Here is a 26,104-nt window from a genome sequence, read left to right on the forward strand (position 1 = left end):
TGATACAACAGTACCTGTATCGAGAATTACCAAATGGAAATGTGTATAGTGGCAATTAAAATGTTTTCTACTGGCGGTGCAGCATTTTAGGGTGATGAGGCATTTAGAATTGTTACAGATGTGCACGATACACAAATAAACCTATTCTAGCAATAGAAGAGAAAGAAAGGATGATAGTTATAAGGTTATGTACTCGCCTGAGTTAGCCAGCGGCTTGGAAACAGCAGCATAACTTAGGCTGTTAGACGTAGCACCAAACTGATTATCCAAGATACAGCCCTCTCTGTTATGACATCCAGGACTGGGACTATTTCTCTGGGAAAGACAAAATAAAAAATAGATGACAAATTAGTCAATAAACAGTACTAGAAACATAACTGGTTGTCAAACCAGTCATGTATGAGCAGTAAAAAGAAAAACAGGCACTTGCATGTGCCTGTTACACCATGATTTCTTTTGGCTGGTTGTGAAGGAACGCTTACAGTTTACGACGGGTCACACGTGAGGTAGAATTGCCTAAAGTGATGCCCAGGCTTTATTGAATATATATATTTACGGGGGGGGGGGTTCAGTAATTTATTTAAAGCCATACCTAACAGCAACAAAGTAGTCTTTATTTACTAATGTATCCCAAATTAAACATTAACTTCATAGAAATGCAGCCTGTGTCGGTGTCATCTTTTTGATTTCCCGCCTGGGCCTTCGCTGTCTTTTGCTCACAATGTTCTTACAAAGGCTGCAAGCATCACAATCAGAACTTAAGGCAGAAGGTAATGGTGGGGAGGAATCACCACAAGCATTTTGCTGCACCTAGTGCTCAGTGTACTGAGCTGCCCATTTCTCAGTCTCTAATGTGACTTGGCTTTTGTCTCTGTTTTGCCTTGCCTCCGTGTTATATCTACCTCTCTATGTAGAACTAGAGCATCACAATTACAAATGAAAGTTTTAAATCTGGAACATATTGCGACATCAAAAAGTAACAATGCCTCACTGATTTACGAAAAGAAATACACATAGTAGCTGTAGCAAGTACTACATAAAGTGCAATACCTTCTCCACGCGGCTAGGCAGGACAACGCTGGCCAGTGGGATACTGACAGGCAGCTTGTTAGGTTGAACAGTGCTCAGGGGAATGCTAATGGGCAGACTGGTGATGGTCTCTGGGTTAGAGGGGGAACAGCGATCTTGCAACATCTACAACAGAAAAACGCCAGTCGTAAAAAAAACTAGAACACACTACAAAGTCATGATTAGAGCTGCATCTTGAAGCCTGTAAAAAAATAAATAAATAATTAAAAAGGTTACTGACCTTGTCTGTGGGCCTCTCCCCCAATGGACTCCCTCTTTCAGGAGATGAAGGGTGCGATTCATGAGGACTGAAAGAGGAATCATTTGGGATCCCAGGACTGTGGGATGTAAAGCTGCTCTCTTTCACATCACTTCTGCAAAAAGAAGTATCGTTAACCCCTGAATAAATGTGTGTTGACTTATATTAGAGCAGAACAGATTAGTTTCAAACACACACATTTATAAATATACACATACAAAATACATCTAAATACAAGATGTTTAAACATTTCAGCATGTTGGTAACAGAGTAATTTAGCCAACATGTAATCAAAATGTCAGCGATTTACCTATGATTCATTTCAGAGCCTCGTCCATTAACAGTTGGTTCCTGATTAAGATGGCGTCGCATGGCAATTTTGGCAGGTGAGTAGCGTGTGTAGTCTGGTTGGGACTGCCCGTTAGCCTTGTCCCCTTTGTACCGCACCAAATGGTTTTGATTGCTGGGCATCATGTCAGGATGCTCCGAGTGAGAAGGCGTGCTCTCCTTAGAACAGGGTCTGCTTCCCCCAACACGGCAGGAATTGTACAGCTCATAATGGGAAGAATGACCATTCATGGATACTTCTGGTACCAGACCATTGGTGTGGGAAGTTGAAGGCGGTACAGAACATGGTGCAGCGGGGTCTGAAGGGAAACGGGTATTGAATGTACCCTTGGAACGTCTGTGGTTCGGTGCGGGATCATCCGACAAAATGGAAGACTTCAGTTGGAGAAGTTCGTGCTGTCTTTGAAACTTTTCTAGTTCCACAATGCTAATCTAAAATAGTCATGCAAAACAATGTGAGAAAGCCAGAAAAGCAAAACCATAATGAAAGTCTTTTCGTTTTAGATTTGTTAAGCAAAAACCTTATAAATTTACACCTCATAGAGTCAGTGAGGACATGTAATAAGGGGGAATGAAGCCAGATGTATTCTATATCACTAGACTCATTAATGCTTTACGGAGACAGCCGTTATAGCACAGAATTAAACATTTCAACATAAAGGCTCCTTCAATTGGCTTCACTGGCCAAAAGCTCAGCTGTACAATATTCAATAGGACCACTGATTTAATTAAATCAAATTTGCCCTTACACTAAACCAAATGGTGCCAGCTAAGTGATAAATAAATGTGAAAGAAGTTGCAGAACAGAAATACCACACCTGCAGCTCCAAACAGTGTTTCTGCTTCTCGGATATCTGGTTCTTCAGGGCTAATTTTTCCTTCATCAGATTGTCCAGCGACAAAGTGTTCCAGTCCAGCTTTAACTCCTCACAGCGTGCCTTCAACTAAAAGACAAGTAGTGGAAAGTAAGAGCACTGGTAGATGTTTGCTGGTCTATTCGTAAAACGTAATATGACAATATCACACTTTTTACCACATCACATACAATGCACTCACTTAGCCACACTTATGGCACTTACCAGTTGCAGGCTTCGGTTCCTCAGTTCTCCATTCTCTTGTTCCAACTGTCTGCTCTGTTCTTTCAACTGCAGGTTGTGAGCAGAAATCTCCTTCTGGGCCTGGATGAGGTCACTGTAAGTTAGGGCCTTGACTCCAAGCTGAAAGGTAGGTGAACATGCACGATTGGCAAGACAACAGTGCCAATAGAGGACATCTTTTAAAACCTTGCAACAACCCTAGACTTCTGTGCTGCACACCCCACTCATACCACCACGGTCAGATAAGTCATACAGCTCATTAAGCTATTACACTAATATACTGACAGCATGAATCATGTTTAATTATATCCACAGTCATCAGAGAAGCCCACATTATGTAGGCCTCTCAGCAGCTAGGAAACGCAAATACCTCATCCAACTTCTGCTGGAACAACTTTTTGATTTCCTCTTTCTGAACCTGGCAGTGAGATAGTAGTTGCTGAGCAGTTCCAAGGAGCTGGGAATTCTTCTCCTATAAAACAAACAAAAACATAGCAATCATTCTAAAATTAGTAATGTCGAAGACAAGCAATGTCCAAAGGAATTACACATGCAGGGTCTGTTCCAACTCCCTCAATCTCGTCCGCAGGGGAGATTATAGAACAGCACTCATAGTATGCATAGTTCATGACCCTTCAAGTGTGGGGGCTGCTTGTTAACTTTTTAACACCACTTTGGATCCAGATTACACAAATTGCAAACCGGTTTGAAGGCATGCCATATTACTGAATTTAGAAGAAAAGACTGAAATTACACATCCAAAGAGGAAGCACAGTTAGAGAGGCAGTTTTACCAAGAAGCTTTACACGGAAATTACACTGTAAACCTGTCACAGCTATTTTAGAAGAATACATTTTCACAATTTAACAAAACATGGCCTGCCCGCCCCCACATCCCACATTATTGCCAATTTTAAAGCCGCACAATAGTATTATTTCAGTCCTAAATAGTGACACTTGGGAAGCATGCAACTAAGAAATATGAATACTGAACATGAGTGACTGACGCTTTGATTGGAGGGGCTAGTACCTTCTCATGTTCCAACAGCTGTTGTAACCCAGCTTTGTACTGATGGGTCTTCATGTAAGACATAAGCTGCAGGTACTGAATCCGAAACGAATCTGGAACAGAAGAAAAACCAAGCTAAACAGGCACATAAAAGATATCCCCATCGCCATATAGCAGGCAGAAATATTTCTGAATCGTACTAATCGCATACTTCAATGATGGTGAAAAGCATTGAAAATATGTGGCAAAAGACAAACAGAAGGATTTACACATTTTTTGAAGCAAGCTGTCATTAATCTGGCCTCAGGGACTTCACGGCTTGGTAGGGTGTCACGGAGAGCATGCTTTCACATACTGAACTTCCAGAGTTTCCTCCCTAGCAAACCGACTTGTCAATAAATAAAGCAGTAGCCTATTTGTGCCGCTGGGAAGTGTGTAGCAGCTGTGGGGTGTAATTCTTAAAGAAGCGACAGAATTGCGCACAACTGCTTAGGATTTAGGCTAGACGAGTAGAAATGAGTCAAATAAATGCTATTTGGAAACATCAAAAAGACAGCGGCATACAATACAGCATGAAAAAGGGATGAAATATTGCGGCAATGAGTGCATTTAAGAACCGGGAGGTAGTTGATGAGGGTACAATACATATAAGCGCGGGACATACATTCAATTCAACAGTGAAATAAGATCACAGTAGATATATCCAGATATGGGACGACATGACACTATACTGTCTTTTACGACCTTAATGCTTTTAACTATAGAAATCATTTTGCAGCAGAGTAGTCAACTACCATGCAGACGTGCTGCAAGTACAGACATCACATCATGTTTTCTTGATCAGGCTAACGTGGAACTTGGTTACACACATTACAATGCCTACACCCACCCCACCCCGACCTTATGTAGAACCTGGAAGACCAACCTTATTCCATCCGAGGGGGAAAGAAGGGAGTAAGAAAAAGAGAACCATGAAAAAAGTGGGTGGAAAGATGAGTGGAGCCAGAAAGGGACAAAGAAAATTAGAAGAAGGATATTAAAATAATAGAATGAATAGCAGATTGAAAGAAGGTGAAGACAGAGTAACAGGAAGACTCCATGGCAGAGAGCTTTGCTCCGGCCTGGTGGAGGGAGGCTAACCACGAACACCTGAGCTGCTGTGCCGCGGGAAGCAACTGCTAAACGGGCAGGTGATTTCAACGCCGAAAACAGCTGCTAGAGAGAGGCAGAGTATCAGACAAAGGGACATACAGTTTGTACATAGCCCTGATCTAGAGTTCTGTAATAACTGTCCAAGTACAAGTTTGCAAAGATATTTGCCCAGCTTGAAACGACAGATATGAATCAGAGGGATGCAAACCCATTTGCCCAACGCCGAAGACAGTCGGATTGTTATAAAAACTAGTGCATAACTGTGACCCTGCAGAAGGCATGAGTCATGAGTATTCGCTGGGGCATTTTAAGGCATCGTGGGGGTGAGACACGTTTCATGTCTCTGCCTCTCTTACTTTGTTTCTCAGGCCCAAGTCAGCATTCATTCATTTTCCAATGATAAATCTCTTCCGGTTAATATCACCTGCAGAAACACACAGACCCATCCTTGAACCCACCTACCCTCCCACCCCACCAGAAGAGCACCTTGCAGCTCTGTAATCCCAGAGGAAGCTCTTTTCTGACCTCGCTGGAGCAAATTTCCTGGATGGGGTATCCGAGGGTGCCCAGTACTGCCCTAATTGTCAGATTCTTACCAAGCAGCTTCTGCAATGCTGGGGGTGTGGGAGATGACAGGAGCGGGTTGGAAGGCTGGCGTTGCACTTTTGGAGGTAGCTGGTAATAGGGGCTGTGAGGTGACTTGTATGTGTCTGCAAAATTCAAGATAGGGAAACATAACAATAAATGCCTTTAAAATGTTACAGCCAAAACACTACCGTGGAAAACCAAGCAATAAAGTAATTATAGTTAGTATGCACTTCAACTTGATTCTATTACTTTACTTTCCATATATATATTAAAAGTTAGCAACCTCAGGATCATTTAACAACCAGTGGTCCTAGTTTACAGTGAACTGCTGAGGTAGCCTAGCTTACAATACCCTGTACTTCTCAGCATTAAAAAAAAAAGGGATAAAAAAAAAACAAACTTTGCCTGGCATTTATTTATGATTTAGGCAAGATTTCCTAGATATTTAGCAATATCAATGATCTCAAACCGTGCACGACCTTAGACCTTTGCCTATTGGAAATTTATACACTTTCAATTAGCGCAAGAATCATAACTTCTCTTTTTGGAGTTTTTATGTTTTGAAGCGTCATACTGGTCGTGCTGTATTTACATTTAACACGGTAAAACTTAGTTCCTTTTCCTCATCTAATCAAAAGTGAGCTCTTGAAACTGACAAAATCGTCTTACAGCAGACTAAACCATCAAACACTCAAAATGCTTTAACAACTTTAGGTTTACAGATATGTCCGCGATTAGAAAGCTGAGCCCACGGACTGCACAGAAAAAAGTCGAAAAAAGTCGAAAAAAAGTCACAAAGGCGTGGATGGAAGATGCAGCGTGCAAACTTAAACATTAACATGATTCCACTTACCCTGAGGGGTCGGCTGTTTTGGGGATTGAGGGGTAGGGACATTTTGTGGATGAATGGTTTCCAGTGCAGTTTGAGGCTTAGAGGGCTTGCGCTCCCCTGCAGCAGGAAGTAGTTTCTTGGGACGTCCTCTTTTCCGCCCTGCCATCTTCCTCCCTTTCTTTGTAAGCTTTCGGCGGGCCTTGGCTGGTGAAGCCTTCTTTAGAGCAGCAGTTTTCTCCTCCTCTGCTGCAGCATCCTAAAACGCATATGATATGTATCCTAAGATTCTAGGAATTTATTGTTGTTACCATTAGTAGTCTAAATCATTAGGTCAACAGCAGCTCTTTCACTCCATCAAGACCAATGACGTACCAGGAACATCATGAAAAGATATTACTAAGTTTCCTTTGCCAACCACTGCATCTAAACACTGAGAATCAGGATATCCATGAAGACCATTCCAAATTACTCCAACATATAAAACACATACACAATCTATGTGTTCAAATGCTGCTTTATTTGAGGACCACTACTGAAATGATGCAATTGGGAAACAGAACCACATTGCTGGTTTGATGAGACGTATATGATCTCCCCTGCAGGATACGTAGCAGTAATGACAATAGTGATATTTGCGAGTTATGTAGTGTCAATGTTAAAATGCTGAACCCAAAGAATGCATTCTGGTATACCCACCTTAGGTTCCTGAATTTTAGTGGGCGTGGTGTTATTGCTTTTTCCTTCTCTCTGCTGTTTCCGTCGTGCCGCTTCTTGTTCCTCCTGCCACACATAATGGTTGGATTTAAATGGGAACACACCACTTTTTTCACCCATTACTAGTATCACTTTTAAAGTTTCTAAAAATTGTGCTTCAAAACAATTCTGATATTCAGCTCCATTTAAGTCTAGGTGCTCTAGTTCTGCCTTCTTTGCCCAATCTTCTAGACAAACATACTTATACTGCCATGAATATAAAATCGCCTCCAATCCTGATCTTATAGAAATAAACTTTATAACTAAAACGCACGCACTGAGCATGTAAAAGGCAAAAACACACTCAGCCAACACATTTACTGTGATATGTGTTTGTGTCTGCTATATATATATATATATATATATATATATATATATATATATATATATATATATATATATATATATATATATATGAATAGCAATACCATATAGAGCAAGTGCTTTTAGAATAGCAAGACTCACCCTGAGTTTTGGATTTTTCAGACTAGAAAAATAATTTTCAAGCTGAAAGAAAAAAATAATAATTGTAAGACAGGTCAAGAAATGAAGTTATGCAGTTTGAGAGACTAGAAACACTGTTTGGGGAATATAAGAGAATGACAGGCGGAGTGATCAGTCCTAAGCAAGGATTTTACAAAGAACCGTTAAGGTTACTCACTAAGGTCCGGTCAATAGTGTGCAGGTAGTAGGAGACAGGCTTGCCAGTCCAGGAAACAGACCCTTTGAGCGGTGATAGCTCCACGACTCTCATTATGGTGCCAATATCTGAAATGGTACAAAGTCCATGTTGTAAGTGCCTTTAGATATGGATGCTAGCAGTTGCCTTACTTTATGAGATATAGTCTATGCAGTCTAAATAACCAAAGGATGATTTGAGGCTGTATAGCAGCTTTAATAAGGGCATGAAAGTGCATGTAAACAAGAGCATCGGTTAGTAGCTAGCATAGGGTTAGGGGTATTTGCTGTGGGCATATGGGAAGGTAATGGAGGTTAAGCCCCTTAGTGGTAAGATTATATATTAGGTTTTTTCTTTTTAGTACAGCGACAATGTTTGTAACATTTTTTGCAATGTTGCCGTTTAGCTGTATATTTGTACATATATTACATATATATGTATTTTTTTCAGGACAAGGGCTTTCTTTAGATTCCGTTATTGATATTGTTCATGGTCTATGAGAAAATATGGTGGGGATGGAAAAAAAACAAAGAAAAAACAAAACTTTCTGCTGTTATTTGAAAAATCTACATCTACAACACCTAACAAAAAAAAAAAAACTGCAAACGGGTTTTTTGCGACTGAAAGGCCATATTTGGGACATGCACATCAAATTTGAATTTTGACATCTTGTCACCTTGCCCCATTCCCATTTTGAGATATCTTTGATGGGGTAAATTGATTTGGCTGATTTCAAACCATCTAATTTTGAAAACTAGACATCCCAGGGTATTTCAAATGCTGGTATTTTAACTCTTTTCATGCTGTAATTTTTGGGAAGACAGCACCAATTTGCTCAATAAAACATTGTTTTCACTTTTTTGTGGTCTACCTCCAGAGCAATCATAGGGCACTCTGGGTTTTTTGTGTGATGCTGAATGCCTCGATATCAAGCCCTTTCAGCAACACAGATCCGAGTTAAGGAAGACATCCTTGGTTGCTTCCTAAGGGCTTCTTTAGCCATCTACTGGGGTCGGCCTTTTCTGGATAGCCTCACTTTACCAAATTTTAGAGTAGACATTATGCATTCCAGAAGGTAGCGTTCTAGCATACACCACACCCAGATTCGTCTGTCAGTTTTGGAGCTAGTGAAGTGTGATTCATCAAGCCAGAGAGCGTTTACACTGCTCCAAAGAGCGTTTACACTGCTCCAGAGTCCGGTGGTGATGTGCTTCACGCCACTCCAGTGCAACGTGAAGAGAGACTTATGTCTCCAATACACTAAAGAAGGTACTTGTATTAAAGTAGGGCTTCTCCAAGAACAAAAGCATGATAATAAAGAGCTGACCTACATCAAAGAGCGACCACCTCCTTTCTTTGTAAGGTCAACAAAGGATTTTAGAAAGGTAGGACTGTATGTCCATTTACAGTGTCATCTGTGAAACAGACTATGAAGTCAGCATAATTTAAAAGGAATAAGTCAGGTAATTCACAACAGCATGGCACACACAGTAATTATGCATTCTGTATGCTTTTCCCAATAGAGATCTGCTTAAATATACTACTAACAGAAGGCAGGATAAAATCTTCCTCCTTACAAAAGCAAGGAATGTACACACAATGAAATGTAAGTAAGAACTTATTTCCATTTAAGTGGTTTAACACTTACTTGATGAGTCAGTACTAAAGATACACAAAAGATATCATCAAAACGGAAGTGGTCAACACTAATTCAATGTTGATCAAAAGTAAGAGCATGACCCAACCAACATACTAATGGTTGATGAATAATATAATACAGCAACTCTCAATGTCTACTCACCACTCAAGTTTCGGCTGTTTATTCGGAAGTTCAGAGGTGCAAATGGTTTGGAGGATACAATTCTACCACCTGAGTGAGTAATAATACAAAATAAGAAAATGCAGAAACAAAGAAAGGGGGCGGGCAGTCCCTGCAGAAGTGTACAGGTAAGGCTATGAGTCCCAGTGCTGGTTTAAGCTCGAAACCTGGCTCAACATGAGCAGGAGTAAAATGTCACAACCAGATGCTGCTTAAAAATTCTTCCTCCCATTCCAGCTAGGAGTTCTAGTGAAGGCCTTCTACATACCCACTTAGACCTGAATCTGCAGAAACCTAGCTGCCTAAGCTTATGAGCCGGCCTTGTGAGCCAGCACAGAGCATAGGTCTGGCTAGGCTGCTGCCACTCCCTGTGTGTCTTGTCAAAAAAAAAAAAAAAAAAAGGATGAAAAGTATATGGAATTTCTAGAAGAAGCGGTAGAGGCCAAAGTGAGGGAATGTAAAACATACATGGGGTAAGGCTACAATGAACATAAGACAGAGGTTTTTAGGGTAGAAAGAAAATGGGCCTAACAGTTCTCATCTGATGTCAGATAATGAAGAAAAAATACTACAAGAGCTTGTGGTAAATCTAATCTACAGCAAAGGCTAAATCTGAAGATCCCTAAAGCTGTTCATCTTAAAAAAAAAAAAAAAAAAAAAAAAGCAAGACTTTTAAAAAAAGAAATGTGCTACTGAAATGGTTAAGGCCTGGTTGAAAATGGTAAAAACTGCTGAAAAAAAGTCAGTATTACAGCTGTTTGCCAAAGAATCAGGTTATTTGCCAACTCAGAGTACCATGACTCAGGAATGCTCACGCTGATTTCATCAATAGAAGTGGGAGTCTGCCAAAACCCACTCATACCTTACAGCTGCCCACTCTGACCATCAGCACCGTAAATGTCATCTCATGACTCAGACAAGCAACGTAGGTTGAACTAACGATATAGACAATGAGACAGCAAATAAAAAGTTTGTTCCACACAGCCTTTTAAAGCTTTGCTTAACTGAAATACATCATTTTTTTCAATCTTTAAGCAATTGTTGCATTACCTTCCTTCATGTTGGCAAATCTCTCCTTTAGCTGGTGGTCAACCTCAGGACCAAAGGCAAAATTATTCACAAAAATTACACTGCAAGATAATAGTATTGTTATTTCTGGAACAGTCAATGCGATTTAGATAAATAATGAATTTCATTTTTTTTTTTTTTTTTTTTTACATAGAACTATGATAAAGATGTTTTAATGTAGGACCGTAACCCTTTTATAAACTGGAAGCAGCGGTTTCCTGCAAGAAAAATAATAATAGGCATGGGACATGGACTTGAATAAGAGGATGGAAATAAGGAATAGGATGTTGCTCCAGGTAACTGCTGTTTAAGGGCACCAAACACAGTAAGAGGAGGAAGTAAGTTAGGTAGTAGAATGGCAGGCATTTTATGATCTGTGTTAGGGATTAAGGACGTAGTAAACAGACAATGTGTGTAAACTGATGCCCACCTTGTGCTGGCTATCCTTTCCCTCCACTCCTCTGAGAGGAAGTCTCCGCGCTCAAGCTTCAATTAAAAACAGAATTATAGATTAAAATAAGTGCATTACTACATGATGCATATGTCCCCAAATAAAAAGCTAATGGTGTACACTACACTGAAGGAAAACAGCAGCTAGAAAGAAAATAACCCGGCATCCATGCGATGTAACTATCGGAAGCCTGTTGCATGGCTGATTGACCTTCTCCATGTGATTCATACCAAAAAGGTACAACAGGTCGCTGCAGAGTTCAATCTTAAATACAATTGCATACAAAACAATTTCGGAATGCAGTAAAAAGTAGCATTAGCCAAAGAAATGCTGCTCTACTATATCCAACTTGAACAGCCTGGAGCGTTCACATTTACCTACTGCATTGTAATACATAGCTGCTTTGTTAAGGACAAAAAGCAGCAGAGACCTGTCATTTCCATATACTAGCCTGAAGAAAGAAAAAAAGAAAAAACACTGGGAGTACAAGATAGTGTTTTTTGATTTTGTTATGTTGCGAAATTAAAGGGGGGGAAACAAAAGTAAAAAAAAAAAAAAAAAAAAAAAGATTTAAAAAAAAAAAAAAATCATGCCCCAAAATTCTTCCCCTTCTCATAATCCTATCCCAATTTACATATAATATACAAGATTGTTTCCTAAATTATTAAAGATGCACATTTGTAACTAATTTAACGAGATCACAAATGTCCCAGAAAAAGTGGTTCATTAACTAAACAGAACTACCATGGGAGGTGATCCTAAACATCAGACATTCTTGTATATACTCACTGTGTATTCTGCATGCTTCTTCCCATACCACTTCATCCACTTTCTGAACTCTTTGTCCATGGTCTACAACATGGTACAAAGTCGGTCAAAAAACAAAAACAAACAAAAAAAGCCACCACACTATTAGAAATAAAACTATTCTAAAGCCTTATTTCCTGGCATTAAACCCTTAATTTAAACTTTATGGCTAGTTTGGCATGAAGCAAATGCAAATCAGTTTGTTCTTCTGGTAGTATCAGTACCTTGGAAACTGCGCAACGTTCAAAACAATTTCCTAGAATTATGATAAATTACAGTGTTAGCGCCATTATCAGCTTGACATTCAATTACTCCCCTGTGATTTGCAGTCTTACCCAAACACAGAATGAAGTAAGAAAAAGTTAGATGAACTTTTCAATAAAAGCCACACTGTAGAACACAACCACTAGACGTGTCCGTCTTTAACACTGTCAAACTCACCTCTGCGTATGTGGCCGGGATATCCGCCTTCTCTACACCATAGTGATGTTTGCATCCGGTTGCAGCGGCTACCTGTAGAACAACCTGCCCAACACCTAAAATAAGTAAGAGAAGAAGCATTTGTTACGCTACCTGCAAACTACGACATTAAACTTGACAGACTAAGACGAACAAATACATAGTAAAAAGGGCTTTGCTGACAAGCTTACAATCTAAGGAATTCTTGTAACTACGATGTAGGCTCCTAGTAACTATGAGCATTTTATTACAGATTACATTGGAAAACAAAATACATAAGGTTCTCATCAAGTTAGGTGCATGTGTTTTAAAAGAAAAAAATGTGTTAGAGTTTTATTAGATTAACATGCTAGTAAGTGGAAATAATGCTTCCACAAGCCATCCAATGGGGAGCTTTACAGCTCTTATGGTGAACAATGCCCGTCTCTGAATGAAACCTATAACAACCTTGGGCCGCCTTATTCTCCGTTTTGCTCCTGGGGAAAAGATTTCTCCTAAAGGGGCCTGACAGACCTTAAGTGTATCTGTACACCGTGGCGAGGCCAGCTTTTATTTATGGTTGTAAAGGGTCCCCTAAGTCCAGGTTAAACATGACTAATCACGTCATTCTCTATTAACTTGGTGGTTCTTTGCAGTCTTCCTGACAAACCGGTGAATATGAAGCGCGTGTTTAAGTGAAGGCACAAGCCATTTGTATAGATTCATCATATTAACCATCTCCCATTATTACATCAATGTGTTTTTTAATGCAAAGTATTTTGTTTCTTCCTGGAGCTGGTACATGACATTGTGTACCATTGCCATCATGTGTATTTACAACCTACCTTACCTATATTGAAACTTCCCTACTATTGAGATTAAAATGTTCTCAATGTAACAGGCAAGCCAAAGTGAATTTAGCTTTCTGTTAATTTTTTTTTTTTTTTTTACCGTTTAAAGGACGAGTTCTATTTTCAAAACGCACTTCTATATTGTATATGATTAGTATAAAAACCAATACCAAGGACCTAACAGTAACCGCTGGTTGACCTATTTTCAATATCTGCTTCCTACCCTGTGTCAGCTAACCAAAATTGCGGTCCTAAATAGTCATAAAACCAAAGATTTTTTCATAATATCTATTCTACAAAAGTCAACGGAAATAGTTAAGTTTCCTTCATATAGCTTCAAGCATACCATATAATACCACTGCAAAAGTAACATTCGGCATCAGGTGACCTATCAACTTAGCGCTAACCTAAGCCTGACCCAGGACATGGCCCACAGCCACTTCCTTTATGGTCAACTTCCTCAACGCTGAGAGCCAGGATATGACATATCTAAGCACACCTTCTCTTGGCTCAGAACAGACGTATTTAACGTAAGCATTTTAGGTTTGTAGAAGTGAGTTTAGAATCATCCTGCCCGACTCACCACTCCCCAAGTCCACAAAGAGGTCATCTTCAGTCATCTTTATTTCATCAATCATTTGGGCCACTAGGTCAAAGGAGGTCTCCCCATACACCTCTGGGGAAAAAGGCTCATAGTTGTTGAGTTTTTCAGGGTCAGTAACAGAGTGATTGTAGACCTGTTGCAGAATATGCCGTAGAAGACCTGTGGATGGTCGCGTGTTTAGCTTCATTGGTTGAGTGGTGCCTTTCCACTGGAGATAGAGAAAAAAAAAAGTGAAATGACGAAAGATGAAATATTGTGCTAAAGGTTCTGCGCAGTAATCCTGTGAACAACATTTCCACACCACATACCCCAGGTCCATTGAATCAAACATGCCAGTAAGGAAAACAGACTACGGCTCTATAACTGGGCTCAATTTTGGTTTCATGTTCTCAGAATGAAAGTCTTTAAAGCTAAGTGTGTCTGTACATTAGGGAAAGTGGTATGATTTCAAACAAAAAAAACCCTATTTGATTCATCTTACTTTTACAAAAAAAGGCAGGTCGTGCTTTATAAACATAATTTATGGATATAAAATCAGCCAATTTTTTTTATAGGAGTAGAGGGTTTGAGCTGTGCTAGCTTATAAAATCTAAACATGTAAAATGTTCACACTGACTGGAGAACCTTTTGAGGTCTTTAAAGACCTCAGATAACTCTCTTGAAACCAGAGAGTGATCAGTAAGCAGGGCTCCATGGCTGGATAGACCCTCCGAATATCATTTCATTTTTAATGAAACAGTGCGCAGACACTGCTCGAACTTCTGTTATTCTGATGTTACTCGCGTCCAGAAGTCGGGAAGCAGGAAAGCACTCAGACAAAAAATGTATTATGGAAGAAAAACATTTGGTAGCATGGCCGAAAATTCTGCACTTTTTCGTTTTAGAAGAATCCATATTAAAGGGACTCACAAAGTACTGACTACTACCATGGATGAATGTGTATTAGACTGTCCATTTAAGGGATGCCATGTCAACTACTCATGATTGGCCAGGTGTATTAACCCCTTAAGGACAATAGGGGTTTTTACTCGTAGTATATTGTGGGACAATGGCTCTTTTAACGTTTTTCAGTGTTGCTGTTTAGCTGTGATTTTCTTCTCTCTCATTTCGTGCTTCCACACATATTATATATTGTTTTTTTCAGGACAAACAGGGCTTTCTTTAGATACCATTCATTTTATCATATCATCTAATTTACTATAAAAAAAAATGGTAAAATATGGGGATTTTTTGTTAAAAAATTACTTTTTCTCACTTTTTAAACAGAAAACTTTTACTCATCTGCAAAAACTAATGAAAAAACCTGCTAAATTGATTCTACTATTTGTCCTGAGTTTAGAAATACCCAATGTTTTTATGTTTTTTTGCTTTTCTCTGCACGTTACCGGGCAATAAGTACAGGTAGCGTTTTGCTATTTCAAAACCTTTTTTTCCAAATCTGGTAATTCTTCCCCCATGTGCCATTTCGGGTATCTTTGAAGCCGGCCAGTGCAATTTACCCCATCAAATCATATATTTTTAAAAACTAGACACCCCAAGGTATTTGAAATGCTGGTATTTTAACCCTTTCAATGCACTAATTTTACCACTACCCTTTGTGAAACTTTATGGTAGTAAATATTTTTTTCACACATGTTGTATAAATTTATTGCTCCTGGTATATGTCCGTGTCACACAACACCCCAATATGTGTTCAGTAACATCTCCTGAGCGCAGCGATACCCCCCATGCATGGGTTTGTAGGGTTATTTGGGAGGTAAAAGGCCGCCTTTGTGAGGTGTGTATTTTTTTGCCATTTAGACATCTGCCCCATGTCCCATATTTGGGACATCTTTGAACCCGGCCAATTCAATTTACCCCATCAAATCATATATTTTTTAATACTAGACACCCTATGGGCATTTGTAATGCCAATATTTTAACTCTTTCCATAATGTAATTTTTGTAAAGATAAAAAATTTTAGGACTTGCTTATTAAAAACTTTTTTTTTTTTGGTGACAGTGGGGATTTTTACATGTTACCATATTTTTGACATTTTTTTGAAACATTTTTTAATTTTTTTTTTTAATTTTTTTTTTTTTTTTACTAGTCACTCTCATTAGTGAGCTGGGCTCCATTGACCTTGCATGGTTGGATGCAGTACCTGCATTCAACCTGCAGGAGGAGCTCGAGAGTTCTCAAGAGGGTCTGGATAGACCCTCTGTGAACTCATATCTATTGTTAATGCCATCCTGTGAATGACGGCAACGTCATTCACAGGATGGCACTTGTGGTTGCTCCTCGGAGCAATCACAAGGCGATCGGGGGTCGGGGGGTTGTGTTGCTACATGCCTCGATACTGAGGCATGTCAGCAACACAGTTTATAGCCGGTTTTAGCCGGGCGCCGCCGCGATCTTTGATGATCGGTGCGGCGGCGGCCATTTTTCTTCCGGGGAGGGCTGCCGAGGGCTGCCCTCCCCGGATCCACGGTCAGCCTCACTTGTGAGGCTTCCGTGGATGCTGCAAAGCCGCCGATCGCGGCGAAAACGCAACGGGCATTGTCGTTAACCCGTTGCACGGCAACCCCGTACATGTACGGGGATTGTCGTTAAGGGGTTAAAAAGGGCTTTTTTAATTCAAGTGGAATCACAGCTGCAGGTGTCATTTTGGGCAGTATGCAAACAAATTTTGAACCCTCTATTTTCAGAGATAGATATTTTTATGGTTACCCATTTAGTTACCTAAACACTGCCGTGCCTATGCACAAGTGTATAAGAAGCGCGTCTACAAACCTGGGCACGTCCAAGAATCGATACTCAACTAATTAATCTTAGGTTTGTAACTAGCCAAATGATCTGTTCTACGGGTCTCTCTACATGCGCTGCACTCTCACCTCTAACTGAAGGGTAAAAGCTACGAGATGAAGAAGAAAAAATAATGCTGTGCAAGGCGGATGATTGCATCAGGGAGGAGGGGGTGGGTAAGAGAACAAAAGCAAAGGCAGTCCTACCAGCTGATGGATGCTGTCAATGGCACGGTTGTACTTCTCACACAGTCTCTGCATGCTCTCAAAGCTGAAATAGAGACAGAGGGGTAATGAGAGATACATGACCACACATTTGGCAGGGAGGGAGAGGATGAGGAAACCAGGGAGATATACAAAAAACGCCAATACAGGGAAGCAAAACAGAATAGAAAAAAAAAGGCACAGCTCCAACGTCTCACCAAGTTTAGTCAAGGTGGTATATAAATGGCAGTGCAACGCAACTTATCAGGGGGTGACTACCAATAGAGAGAGATATATATATATATCTATATATATATATCAAAAAAGACACTAAGACCTTTGGAGCGCACTCATCATATGCAAGTTCCAGTGAGCTGGGACATTTCATTCTAAATGACCATTTGGAAGGGCTGCTCGCAGCAAGTGTTTTCACCTATCAAACAGCCTACACAGTTGGCCCCAGATGAAAGTAGAATTTAGCTAAACTTTCTAGACAGTCTATGAATAACCTTGTATTATGCAGGGCCAGCTATAGATTAGGTGTAGATAGTGTTGGTCCTTCATAATTAGCGGTGAGAAAGCGGGGAAAGCCACAACTCTCCCTTTATCAAGGACCAAAGCCATTTCTCTTTTGATGGAGGATGAGCTTGGTTTCTTCAAGTATCATCACCCGCTGAATTATGCAGGGCCAGCTCAGGTCGTCTTGACTAAAAAAGCCTACCAGTGTTGGCCATTCATAATAAACAGTGAGGAAGCGAAGACAACTCTCCTGCAAACTCTCCCTTTAGTGAATAAACCTTATGAGAGTTAAGATGTTCTAGGTCATTGCAACTCACTCTAGACAACTTAAACCACAGGATTATACTCATCTCAGCGTTCTGGTAACACTCACCTTTTCGTATCATAGTCTATGAGCACATAGTTCTCCATGGCCAGTTTGAGGTCTGGAATTTCTTCACAAACCCATCTAAAAGAAACAAGAAATAAATGCATTGTTTGGAAATGTGAAATAGAATCATAACATATAATAGACTAAGGCTTTCATTTATACTATCTAGACTAATCACTTTGAAATCTTAAATTCAGCATAGTCCCCAGTGATATGAATGCCAATACACTTGCTTTACGTCTACTCCACTTAGCAACAGCCTTTATCCGCTTCAGCGATGCACTGAAAGCAGTTCTTTCCTCACTTTTCCTTTTTAACCAACACCCAAGGGGGGCAATGGTTTGATGAAGATAACATACAAAATGTTGTCCATTTATAAGCGATAGGTGTTTGAAGATGGACAGGCAAACGTAAACAGATTATAATGCTACCATTCACAAAACAGACAAAGTAAGTTACAAAGTACAGCAATACAGAAGTTATAAAATGAAAACTAAATGTCCACAATCCTTACAATGAAGACTTGCCCATAAAGAAAAATAAATATTAAACGCTCACCCGTTCAGAAGAGTCTGCATATCACATTTTATATAATGTTAAATATTAGTGTATTTTGTTAATTCATTGACATTCTGACCACAAACTAAAGCCAAGAAGAAAAAAAAAGTTGCATACAGTGTTTACGAGTGGCCTATATCCAATGAATATATGCGGACTTTGCAAGTTTTTATTATTACGAAAGCTCAACAATGTTCTTTTAAGTTCTGTCAATATAATCACGAGGAAATAACTCATCGGCAATAATACACTACACTTTCTATGGCACTATTTGGAACTGCTACTGTATCAACTGCAGTGACATACGGTACCCAAACACTAGCAAAGTCACACATGCCGTATATTTGCAGATAGGGCATTCCTTTGGGGAAACATATTAGTGTTTTTTCTTAAAGGGCAGGATTTAGATTCCATGGCATAACTTGAAAATAGCCGATTTGATGATGAATACAGTAACAGCACAAGTGTGTATTCTTATTTATTTTCAGTAGCGTTTATGACAAAGTTATTTTATATTACTGAGGTGGTGACAATAAAATTAGGAATGGGTGATACTAATGCAAGTTACTGTATAAGCGTACGAGGTAAAGAACAAGCTCTCGAGCTGTTGTGGACGACCGATAACCCTAGTGACAGAACTATGATGTGGATCAGTATGAGACCATAAGCAACAAATTAGTGGCACCAGAGGTACAAGTCTGCGGGCATGTATTTTACCGACAGCACTCACAAGGCCAGGTTCTCCTGCAATTTCATTCTAAAGGCATTTTATTTTTTCGCATTTACAAAGTTTTATTATGCACATTTCCAGCAGGCTGTCTGGAACAGTGGGGCGTTCTTAAATCTTAATGTAAGTAATTAGCAGTAGGATTACAGAGGGGAAAACAGTCATCTGAAAGTTTCACCAGCATTTAAAAAGGTTATGCTAAGCATGTAGAAAAAAACGACAACAGCGAAGTTCAACACTCACCTGATAGTCTCAATAATTTCATGTGCGGCATCGTGATGCTTATCCTGGAGAAGGAAAAAAAATATTTACTGATTTTATTAGACAAATAATTTTTGTAATCACTGTTGATTTCGATAACTATGGCATTGCTACTCCTCCCCATTAATTTAAGATGGTTTGTACCACAACACATATTGATTATGTTAATCATACCATAACACGGGTTTATTAAATGTAATAACGGTATAAGGGCCAATGGATGCTCCATGTACACAAGTGTATGTATTAGCTGATGCTGTCAATCACAAGTTCAGCAGCACTAATACCAAGTAGATTGTCTCTGGGTTTTAGATACCCTTAAGCAGATTTCCCTGGCAGTACGTACACATCCACATAGGCTTGCTGCACTTTAGACTTTGGCACCAATTTAAAAACGGTTGTGTTCCCATTTTTAATGCATACTGGGCCCATTTTGCATGAACTCCAATGCATTTTTATTTCTGCATTCAAACTAGAACATGCATTATTGAACATTTTCCTGAAAGCGTTCGAACTAATTGAACACGCTCAGTAGTTCTCCAACTGAAGTCTCTGAAGAAGCAGCCAATTGCACATATGCTAGCAAAACAGGAATGTTTTTCTGCTGGTAGCCAAGTAAGTTAGAATCTTTTGTTTGTATGGGGTATTGTAGCAGACGGTTTTGCTATCTACTTACTTTAGAAAGTGATTATTTTTTCCAGGATGTCCACCGACCAGAAGACCCCAGAGGGTCCTTCAGTTGACATACCAAAAAAATATATATATTTTTGCTACAACTAAGCATGCAGCTTGTTCAACATGTAAGCAGACCGTACAAGACCCTAAGAGATCACGCTGATCCTCATGTATGAGGACTAAAGAGGCTGCAGATGAGAGGAAGGAATTTATGGACTGGATGAGGTCTGAAACATAGGGTAAGTTGTTTCTGCTTAGATATTTAGCCTCCTATTCCAGAAGTAAGGCACTCATCCGCTTGCCAGGATTTTGAGGCCTACGGAGGGGAGCAATCTTCAACTTCTGAGCATAAGTTATTTTCCTCACTGGACCTTTCTTCTGAAGAAGAAATTGAAGAATCTTACTTATTTTTTCCAGCGGTAGAGGTGAGCAAGTTGGACTTGGCCTTGAAAATTATTGGGGAACAAGCCAAAAGCAAAGTATAACCCTTTTTCAGGATTATTCCAGGAAGTCAATGTCTTTTCCAGTGCATGAGACCCCGGCAAAAATTATCAAGGAACAACGGAAGCATCCAGGATGGAACTGTCCTTCCAGTCGAGGACGCTGACCATTTTCTGACCCTGCGGACAGGAAAGTGGAACGTTCACTTGGTGGCCAGGTCAGTCAAGACTTGGACGAAGAAGTTGCTGGGGATCCTGAGCGCAGGAGCTTAAGAAAGAAGTTGAAATGTGTTGTAGATTTTCTCTGTGATGTAGCTGTACAACGGCGGCCAGGTCCTCTGCTCTGATTGTGCTGGAATTATGACTTTCTTGGGCAAAGAGATCTTTGGGCCAGAGCTAAAGTCTTTGCTGGAACAATAAGTTCTGGTTAACGTGGTAACATAAGTTACCAAAGTAGAATAAACGCACCTGAACAACCCACCAAGCAATAGAAAGTGCCCAGGTGCTATTGCCTGGTTGATTGTTTAGGCAGGCACTGAAGCTCATAGCAATGGGAAGAAAACCCCTCTCAAGGATTAAGAACATCCTCGACTAGGTCAGCGGCAACTTCTATGGCAAAAAGAGCAGAGGCCTCTCCAAACAGATTTTGTAAGGAAAAACATGTATAATTTTGTTAGGCATCTCTCTTCAGCAAATGCAGACATTGCAAAGAAGGTTATTCCATTGTTGTCAGTTATGCGATTTGTGACTTTCACTGCTCATAAACCACAATGAGGCGATTTTTGATGGCAATTTCAGAGTGTCCAGCTGGTTGATTAAACAATGAGCCGCTGTATAGTCTTCCACAGGCAATATGATGACACAGGGCATTGTATTTTGTTAATTTGCACTGCCCCACTATTGCTATAGCTCTAATGGCGCTCTATAAATAAATGTAATTGCTAGGTATTGGTGCTGTACTCAGGAAGCTTGCTGCCCACCATTATTACCATGGAAGTGACATAGGAAGACAAGAATCAAAACAAATCCATGGAAGAAGGATGCCAAACTGTATTGTACCATGCCATGGGAGAGGAAGAGGGAAGAAAAACACAGGTAAGATGATGTAATAAAGAAAGAAATGGTAACACACCAGCTCAATCTTTGTTCAAATAACTGTTCAGCAAGGTACAGATATGTTATAATCCCAAGAGAGCCAAGCGACAAAAGACGACTGTGTAACAGGTAATCAATAGTGAAAAGGGGGGGGGGGGGGGCTCTGGCTCGCAACACTTCTTTCCTTTTAAATGCAGACAAACAAACAAAAAAAAGGATATTGTATCATTTTATAAATGTGCATCCACGTGGCTGGGCAGCAGGTCTGGTCAATAAAGCATCTGCTCTGAGACCGCTCGTGTTATGGAGTAACATACAAGGCGTCTGCCTTTCATTTGTGTGGGTGACTAACAGCCGGGGCTTCAACCATCAGAAAAATCAAACCATAAACTATCCCACAAATCGAAGCAAATAAGTCCTTTCACAGAGGCAGGTAATTGGACGTCAACTTGATTTTCTCATAAAGACCAGACGGTTTGGACAAGATTAACCATTAGGCTTCCATATTAGAAACATCTACTAATCTATGTGTATGCGCAATAATATTGTATTTGGTTTTACATTTTTGGTTTGGCTTACATAAGAAAATAGTAATTATATAATATGCATGATCTATTAACAGCTTTAATTGTGCCAGAAAAAAAACAAACTACCGTATTTGCTAGAATATCAGACAAGGTTTTCTGTATGAAAAAATACCCCTCGTCTTATTTTCGAGATCGTCTCATAATCCAGCCTGAAATAGAGGTCTGACTGTAAGACAAAGAACAAGATCCCCCGCAGTGCTGCAGGGGACCTGGATCATCCGCTGCTCCCCGGCGCTTCTATGACCGAGTGCCGGTGTGCCATGTCCTTCCAGTGCAGCAGAGGATCCAGGTCCCTGCACCGCTGCGGGGATCCTCCTTTCTGGCAGCCGGTGAACGTCTGTGCGGCGTGCATACGTTCACCAGCTGCCAGAAAGGAGGATCCCCACAGCGCTGCAGGGACCTGGATCCTCTGCTGCTGCACTGGAAGGACACGACACATCGACACTCGGTCATAGAAGCGCCGGGCAGCAGCAGATGATCCAGGTCCCCTGCAGCACTTCTGCTGGGGCTTCTATGACCGAGCGCCGGTGTCGTGATCTCCCTGTGATCCGCCATAGAAGCCCAAGCGGAAGCAGTGGGCAGCAGCGGAGGTTGTCTGCGCACATCAAGCAGACGTTCACCGGCTGCCAGAGAGGAGGATCCCCTGCAGCGCTACAGAGACCTGGATCATCCAAGGGGACCTCGTTTCCCATGGAGAAAATGGCGTCCCAAACCCTGGCACCCAAAAAGGAACAACATCAAAGACACTATTGATCTCAAAGGCTCAAAAATTATACATTTGTTTTGATCAATCATTTTTGCAGCTGATGGGACTGCACAGTGCACATCAAAGTAAACGACTCCAGATAGGAAAGATTGCGCTTCATACGGATAACCAAACAAACAAAAAAAACACACAAATGCATTGAAATGTATAACAGACTATGACATTTGAAAATTGTCTTTTTCCCCAAATAAGGAAAGCAAGAGCCGGACTATTTTAAGCCTTAGAGGAAAGTGAGGCAGAAATGGCAGCCAATAAGATTACACAGTAGTACTGTCAATGTTTCAGTTCCCCCTGTGAGAAGGGAATGTATAAACAGCTCGTCGGCGTCATACATTGCTGGAATAGCAGAGCTGTGAGGCTCAGCACTGGCAAAGGAGGGAAGTTCAAACCAGGGCAACAAGCAAGCGGACAGAAAGGCAGTCATCACAGAGGCATTTCAGTGAATCGGATTCAACAAGAAATGCATTCTAGATATTAAGGAGCAGTGTTTCAAAGAGCAAATTCTGACACTCATAACATACATGACTATCGCATGGCATACTACAGAATCAGAATGCAAGTCATTCCACCTTCCTTCACGACCCAATATTGTAAGCTGCATGAGTGGCTTTTCAGTAGAGATCATTAAGTGTATTTATTGAAAATACCTACATTTCACTTGGGCATAGCTGAGCTCCATGGCAACTCGTTTCCATTTTCACTAGTGCCAAGCCCTAAAAATCACACAAACGTAACTAACCAAGCAAACCTATCACTTTTACTTTTGGTTTCTAAAATCAGTAAAATAGTTTGGGAGACATCTGGTTTAAAATGAACAGATTCGTTTTACTTGTGGAAAGTTATGAGATTGAGTCAAAAGATAGAAGTTCAGGATTTCCCTATCCTAAAAAAACCCCAACTTACTTTTCCTTATAGCACTCTAACAGAGGACTGCACCAAAGGGGAATAAACATAAGGTGCGCTTCTAACACATATAAAACCCCATTACATGTGTATCCACTGCAGTGAACTAAAAGTAAAAGAAGCATAATACACACACACCTGTCTATCTATATATCTATCTCTAAAGGGACAGTTTAATGTCACTGATACCCCAGGGGTATATTAAACTCCTCTGTTATTAGTTACATATGCCTTCTTGCAGTCCTGTTGATGTAGAATCTCTCTTCTTCTGTGGTCCAACCTTTCCTGCAACTGACCACTTTTTGTTTAATTTGAGACACTTGGGCACCGGCTCCTTCAAAGGGAAGCATGTAGCTCTGAATATAGTAATGTTAGTATTGCCAAAGGCCTGGTTTTGCCTCATTTTGATCCAATAAACTTCCTTTATCTGCAGACTTGGAGGCTGCGATTGTCAGCCATGTAATATTTTGAGCGTCTTTCACCTGCGCAGGACACCACACTCAGCTTATACTTTATGGAAATGCTGGACTTTCATTAGTCTACTGCTTAACGCATGGCTGTACGATAAAGAGATGCCAGGGTGTTTACTAGGGCTGAAACAACAAATTATGAAATTCGTTGTCAACGATTCTCATAATCGATTAGTTGAATCGATTTATAAAATGATTTGTTTTTAGAGCAAATGCTCTGAAAAACTCCCCTCCTTCTATAATCCGACCTCAAATAGAGATCGGATTATAACAGTAGAATGCAGATCCCCCGCAAAGCTGCAGGAGACCTGGATCCTCTCTGCCACCCGGTGAGGGACTGTTCAAAACGCGCAGACATCCTCCGCTCTGCCACCCGGTGAGGGACTGTGCAAAACGCGCAGACATCCTCCGCTCTGCCACCCGGTGAGGGACTGTGCAAAACGCGCAGACATCCCCCGCTCTGCCACCCGGTGAGGGACTGTGCAAAACGCGCAGACATCCCCCGCTCTGCCACCCGGTGAGGGACTGTGCAAAACGCGCAGACATCCCCCGCTCTGCCACCCGGTGAGGGACTGTGCAAAACGCGCAGACATCCCCCGCTCTGCCACCCGGTGAGGGACTGTGCAAAACGCGCAGACATCCTCCGCTCTGCCACCCGGTGAGGGACTGTGCAAAACGCGCAGACATCCCCCGCTCTGCCACCCGGTGAGGGACTGTGCAAAACGCGCAGACATCCTCCGCTCTGCCACCCGGCGAGGGACTGTGCAAAACGCGCAGACATCCCCCGCTCTGCCACCCGGTGAGGGACTGTGCAAAACGCGCAGACATCCCCCGCTCTGCCACCCGGTGAGGGACTGTGCAAAACGCGCAGACATCCTCCGCTCTGCCACCCGGTGAGGGACTGTGCAAAACGCGCAGACATCCCCCGCTCTGCCACCCGGTGAGGGACTGTGCAAAACGCGCAGACATCCTCCGCTCTGCCACCCGGTGAGGGACTGTGCAAAACGCGCAGACATCCCCCGCTCTGCCACCCGGTGAGGGACTGTGCAAAACGCGCAGACATCCTCCGCTCTGCCACCCGGCGAGGGACTGTGCAAAACGCGCAGACATCCCCCGCTCTGCCACCCGGTGAGGGACTGTGCAAAACGCGCAGACATCCTCCGCTCTGCCACCCGGTGAGGGACTGTGCAAAACGCGCAGACATCCCCCGCTCTGCCACCCGGTGAGGGACTGTGCAAAACGCGCAGACATCCTCCGCTCTGCCACCCGGCGAGGGACTGTGCAAAACGCGCAGACATCCTCCGCTCTGCCACCCGGTGAGGGACTGTGCAAAACGCGCAGACATCCTCCGCTCTGCCACCCGGCGAGGGACTGTGCAAAACGCGCAGACATCCTCCGCTCTGCCACCCGGTGAGGGACTGTGCAAAACGCGCAGACATCCTCCGCTCTGCCACCCGGTGAGGGACTGTGCAAAACGCGCAGACATCCTCCGCTCTGCCACCCGGCGAGGGACTGTGCAAAACGCGCAGACATCCTCCGCTCTGCCACCCGGTGAGGGACTGTGCAAAACGCGCAGACATCCTCCGCTCTGCCACCCGGTGAGGGACTGTGCAAAACGCGCAGACATCCCCCGCTCTGCCACCCGGTGAGGGACTGTGCAAAACGCGCAGACATCCCCCGCTCTGCCACCCGGTGAGGGACTGTGCAAAACGCGCAGACATCCTCCGCTCTGCCACCCGGTGAGGGACTGTGCAAAACGCGCAGACATCCTCCGCTCTGCCACCCGGCGAGGGACTGTGCAAAACGCGCAGACATCCTCCGCTCTGCCACCCGGTGAGGGACTGTGCAAAACGCGCAGACATCCTCCGCTCTGCCACCCGGTGAGGGACTGTGCAAAACGCGCAGACATCCCCCGCTCTGCCA

General features: G+C 41.8%; 1 protein-coding gene across 3 annotated transcripts in view; it reads right to left on the reverse strand.

Annotated features, from left to right (window-relative positions):
• The window catches only part of DOT1L (DOT1 like histone lysine methyltransferase), a 39,791-nt gene that overhangs the window by 8,029 nt on the left and 5,658 nt on the right, over nt 1–26,104 (reverse strand). The window contains exons 2-23 of one of the 3 annotated variants that reach the window (XM_053462553.1): nt 19,228–19,271; nt 17,703–17,777; nt 16,814–16,877; nt 13,802–14,030; nt 12,371–12,465; nt 11,912–11,974; nt 11,102–11,157; nt 10,654–10,733; nt 9,586–9,654; nt 7,767–7,873; nt 7,571–7,612; nt 7,049–7,132; nt 6,374–6,608; nt 5,529–5,642; nt 3,802–3,893; nt 3,143–3,244; nt 2,755–2,892; nt 2,494–2,619; nt 1,638–2,107; nt 1,310–1,442; nt 1,051–1,194; nt 198–315 (exon numbers count right to left, since the gene is read on the reverse strand). In XM_053462553.1, coding sequence (XP_053318528.1) covers nt 198–315; nt 1,051–1,194; nt 1,310–1,442; nt 1,638–2,107; nt 2,494–2,619; nt 2,755–2,892; nt 3,143–3,244; nt 3,802–3,893; nt 5,529–5,642; nt 6,374–6,608; nt 7,049–7,132; nt 7,571–7,612; nt 7,767–7,873; nt 9,586–9,654; nt 10,654–10,733; nt 11,102–11,157; nt 11,912–11,974; nt 12,371–12,465; nt 13,802–14,030; nt 16,814–16,877; nt 17,703–17,777; nt 19,228–19,271 — 2,680 coding nt within the window. Of the gene's footprint in view, nt 1–197; nt 316–1,050; nt 1,195–1,309; nt 1,443–1,637; nt 2,108–2,493; nt 2,620–2,754; nt 2,893–3,142; nt 3,245–3,801; nt 3,894–5,528; nt 5,643–6,373; nt 6,609–7,048; nt 7,133–7,570; nt 7,613–7,766; nt 7,874–9,585; nt 9,655–10,653; nt 10,814–11,101; nt 11,158–11,911; nt 11,975–12,370; nt 12,466–13,801; nt 14,031–16,813; nt 16,878–17,702; nt 17,778–19,227; nt 19,272–26,104 lie in introns of those variants that run through there. The other 2 variants (XM_053462544.1, XM_053462537.1) reach the window with 2 other exon arrangements.

The sequence above is a fragment of the Spea bombifrons genome, chromosome 1 (assembly GCF_027358695.1).
Source record: "Spea bombifrons isolate aSpeBom1 chromosome 1, aSpeBom1.2.pri, whole genome shotgun sequence".
Classification (NCBI taxonomy): Eukaryota; Metazoa; Chordata; class Amphibia; order Anura; family Pelobatidae; genus Spea; species Spea bombifrons.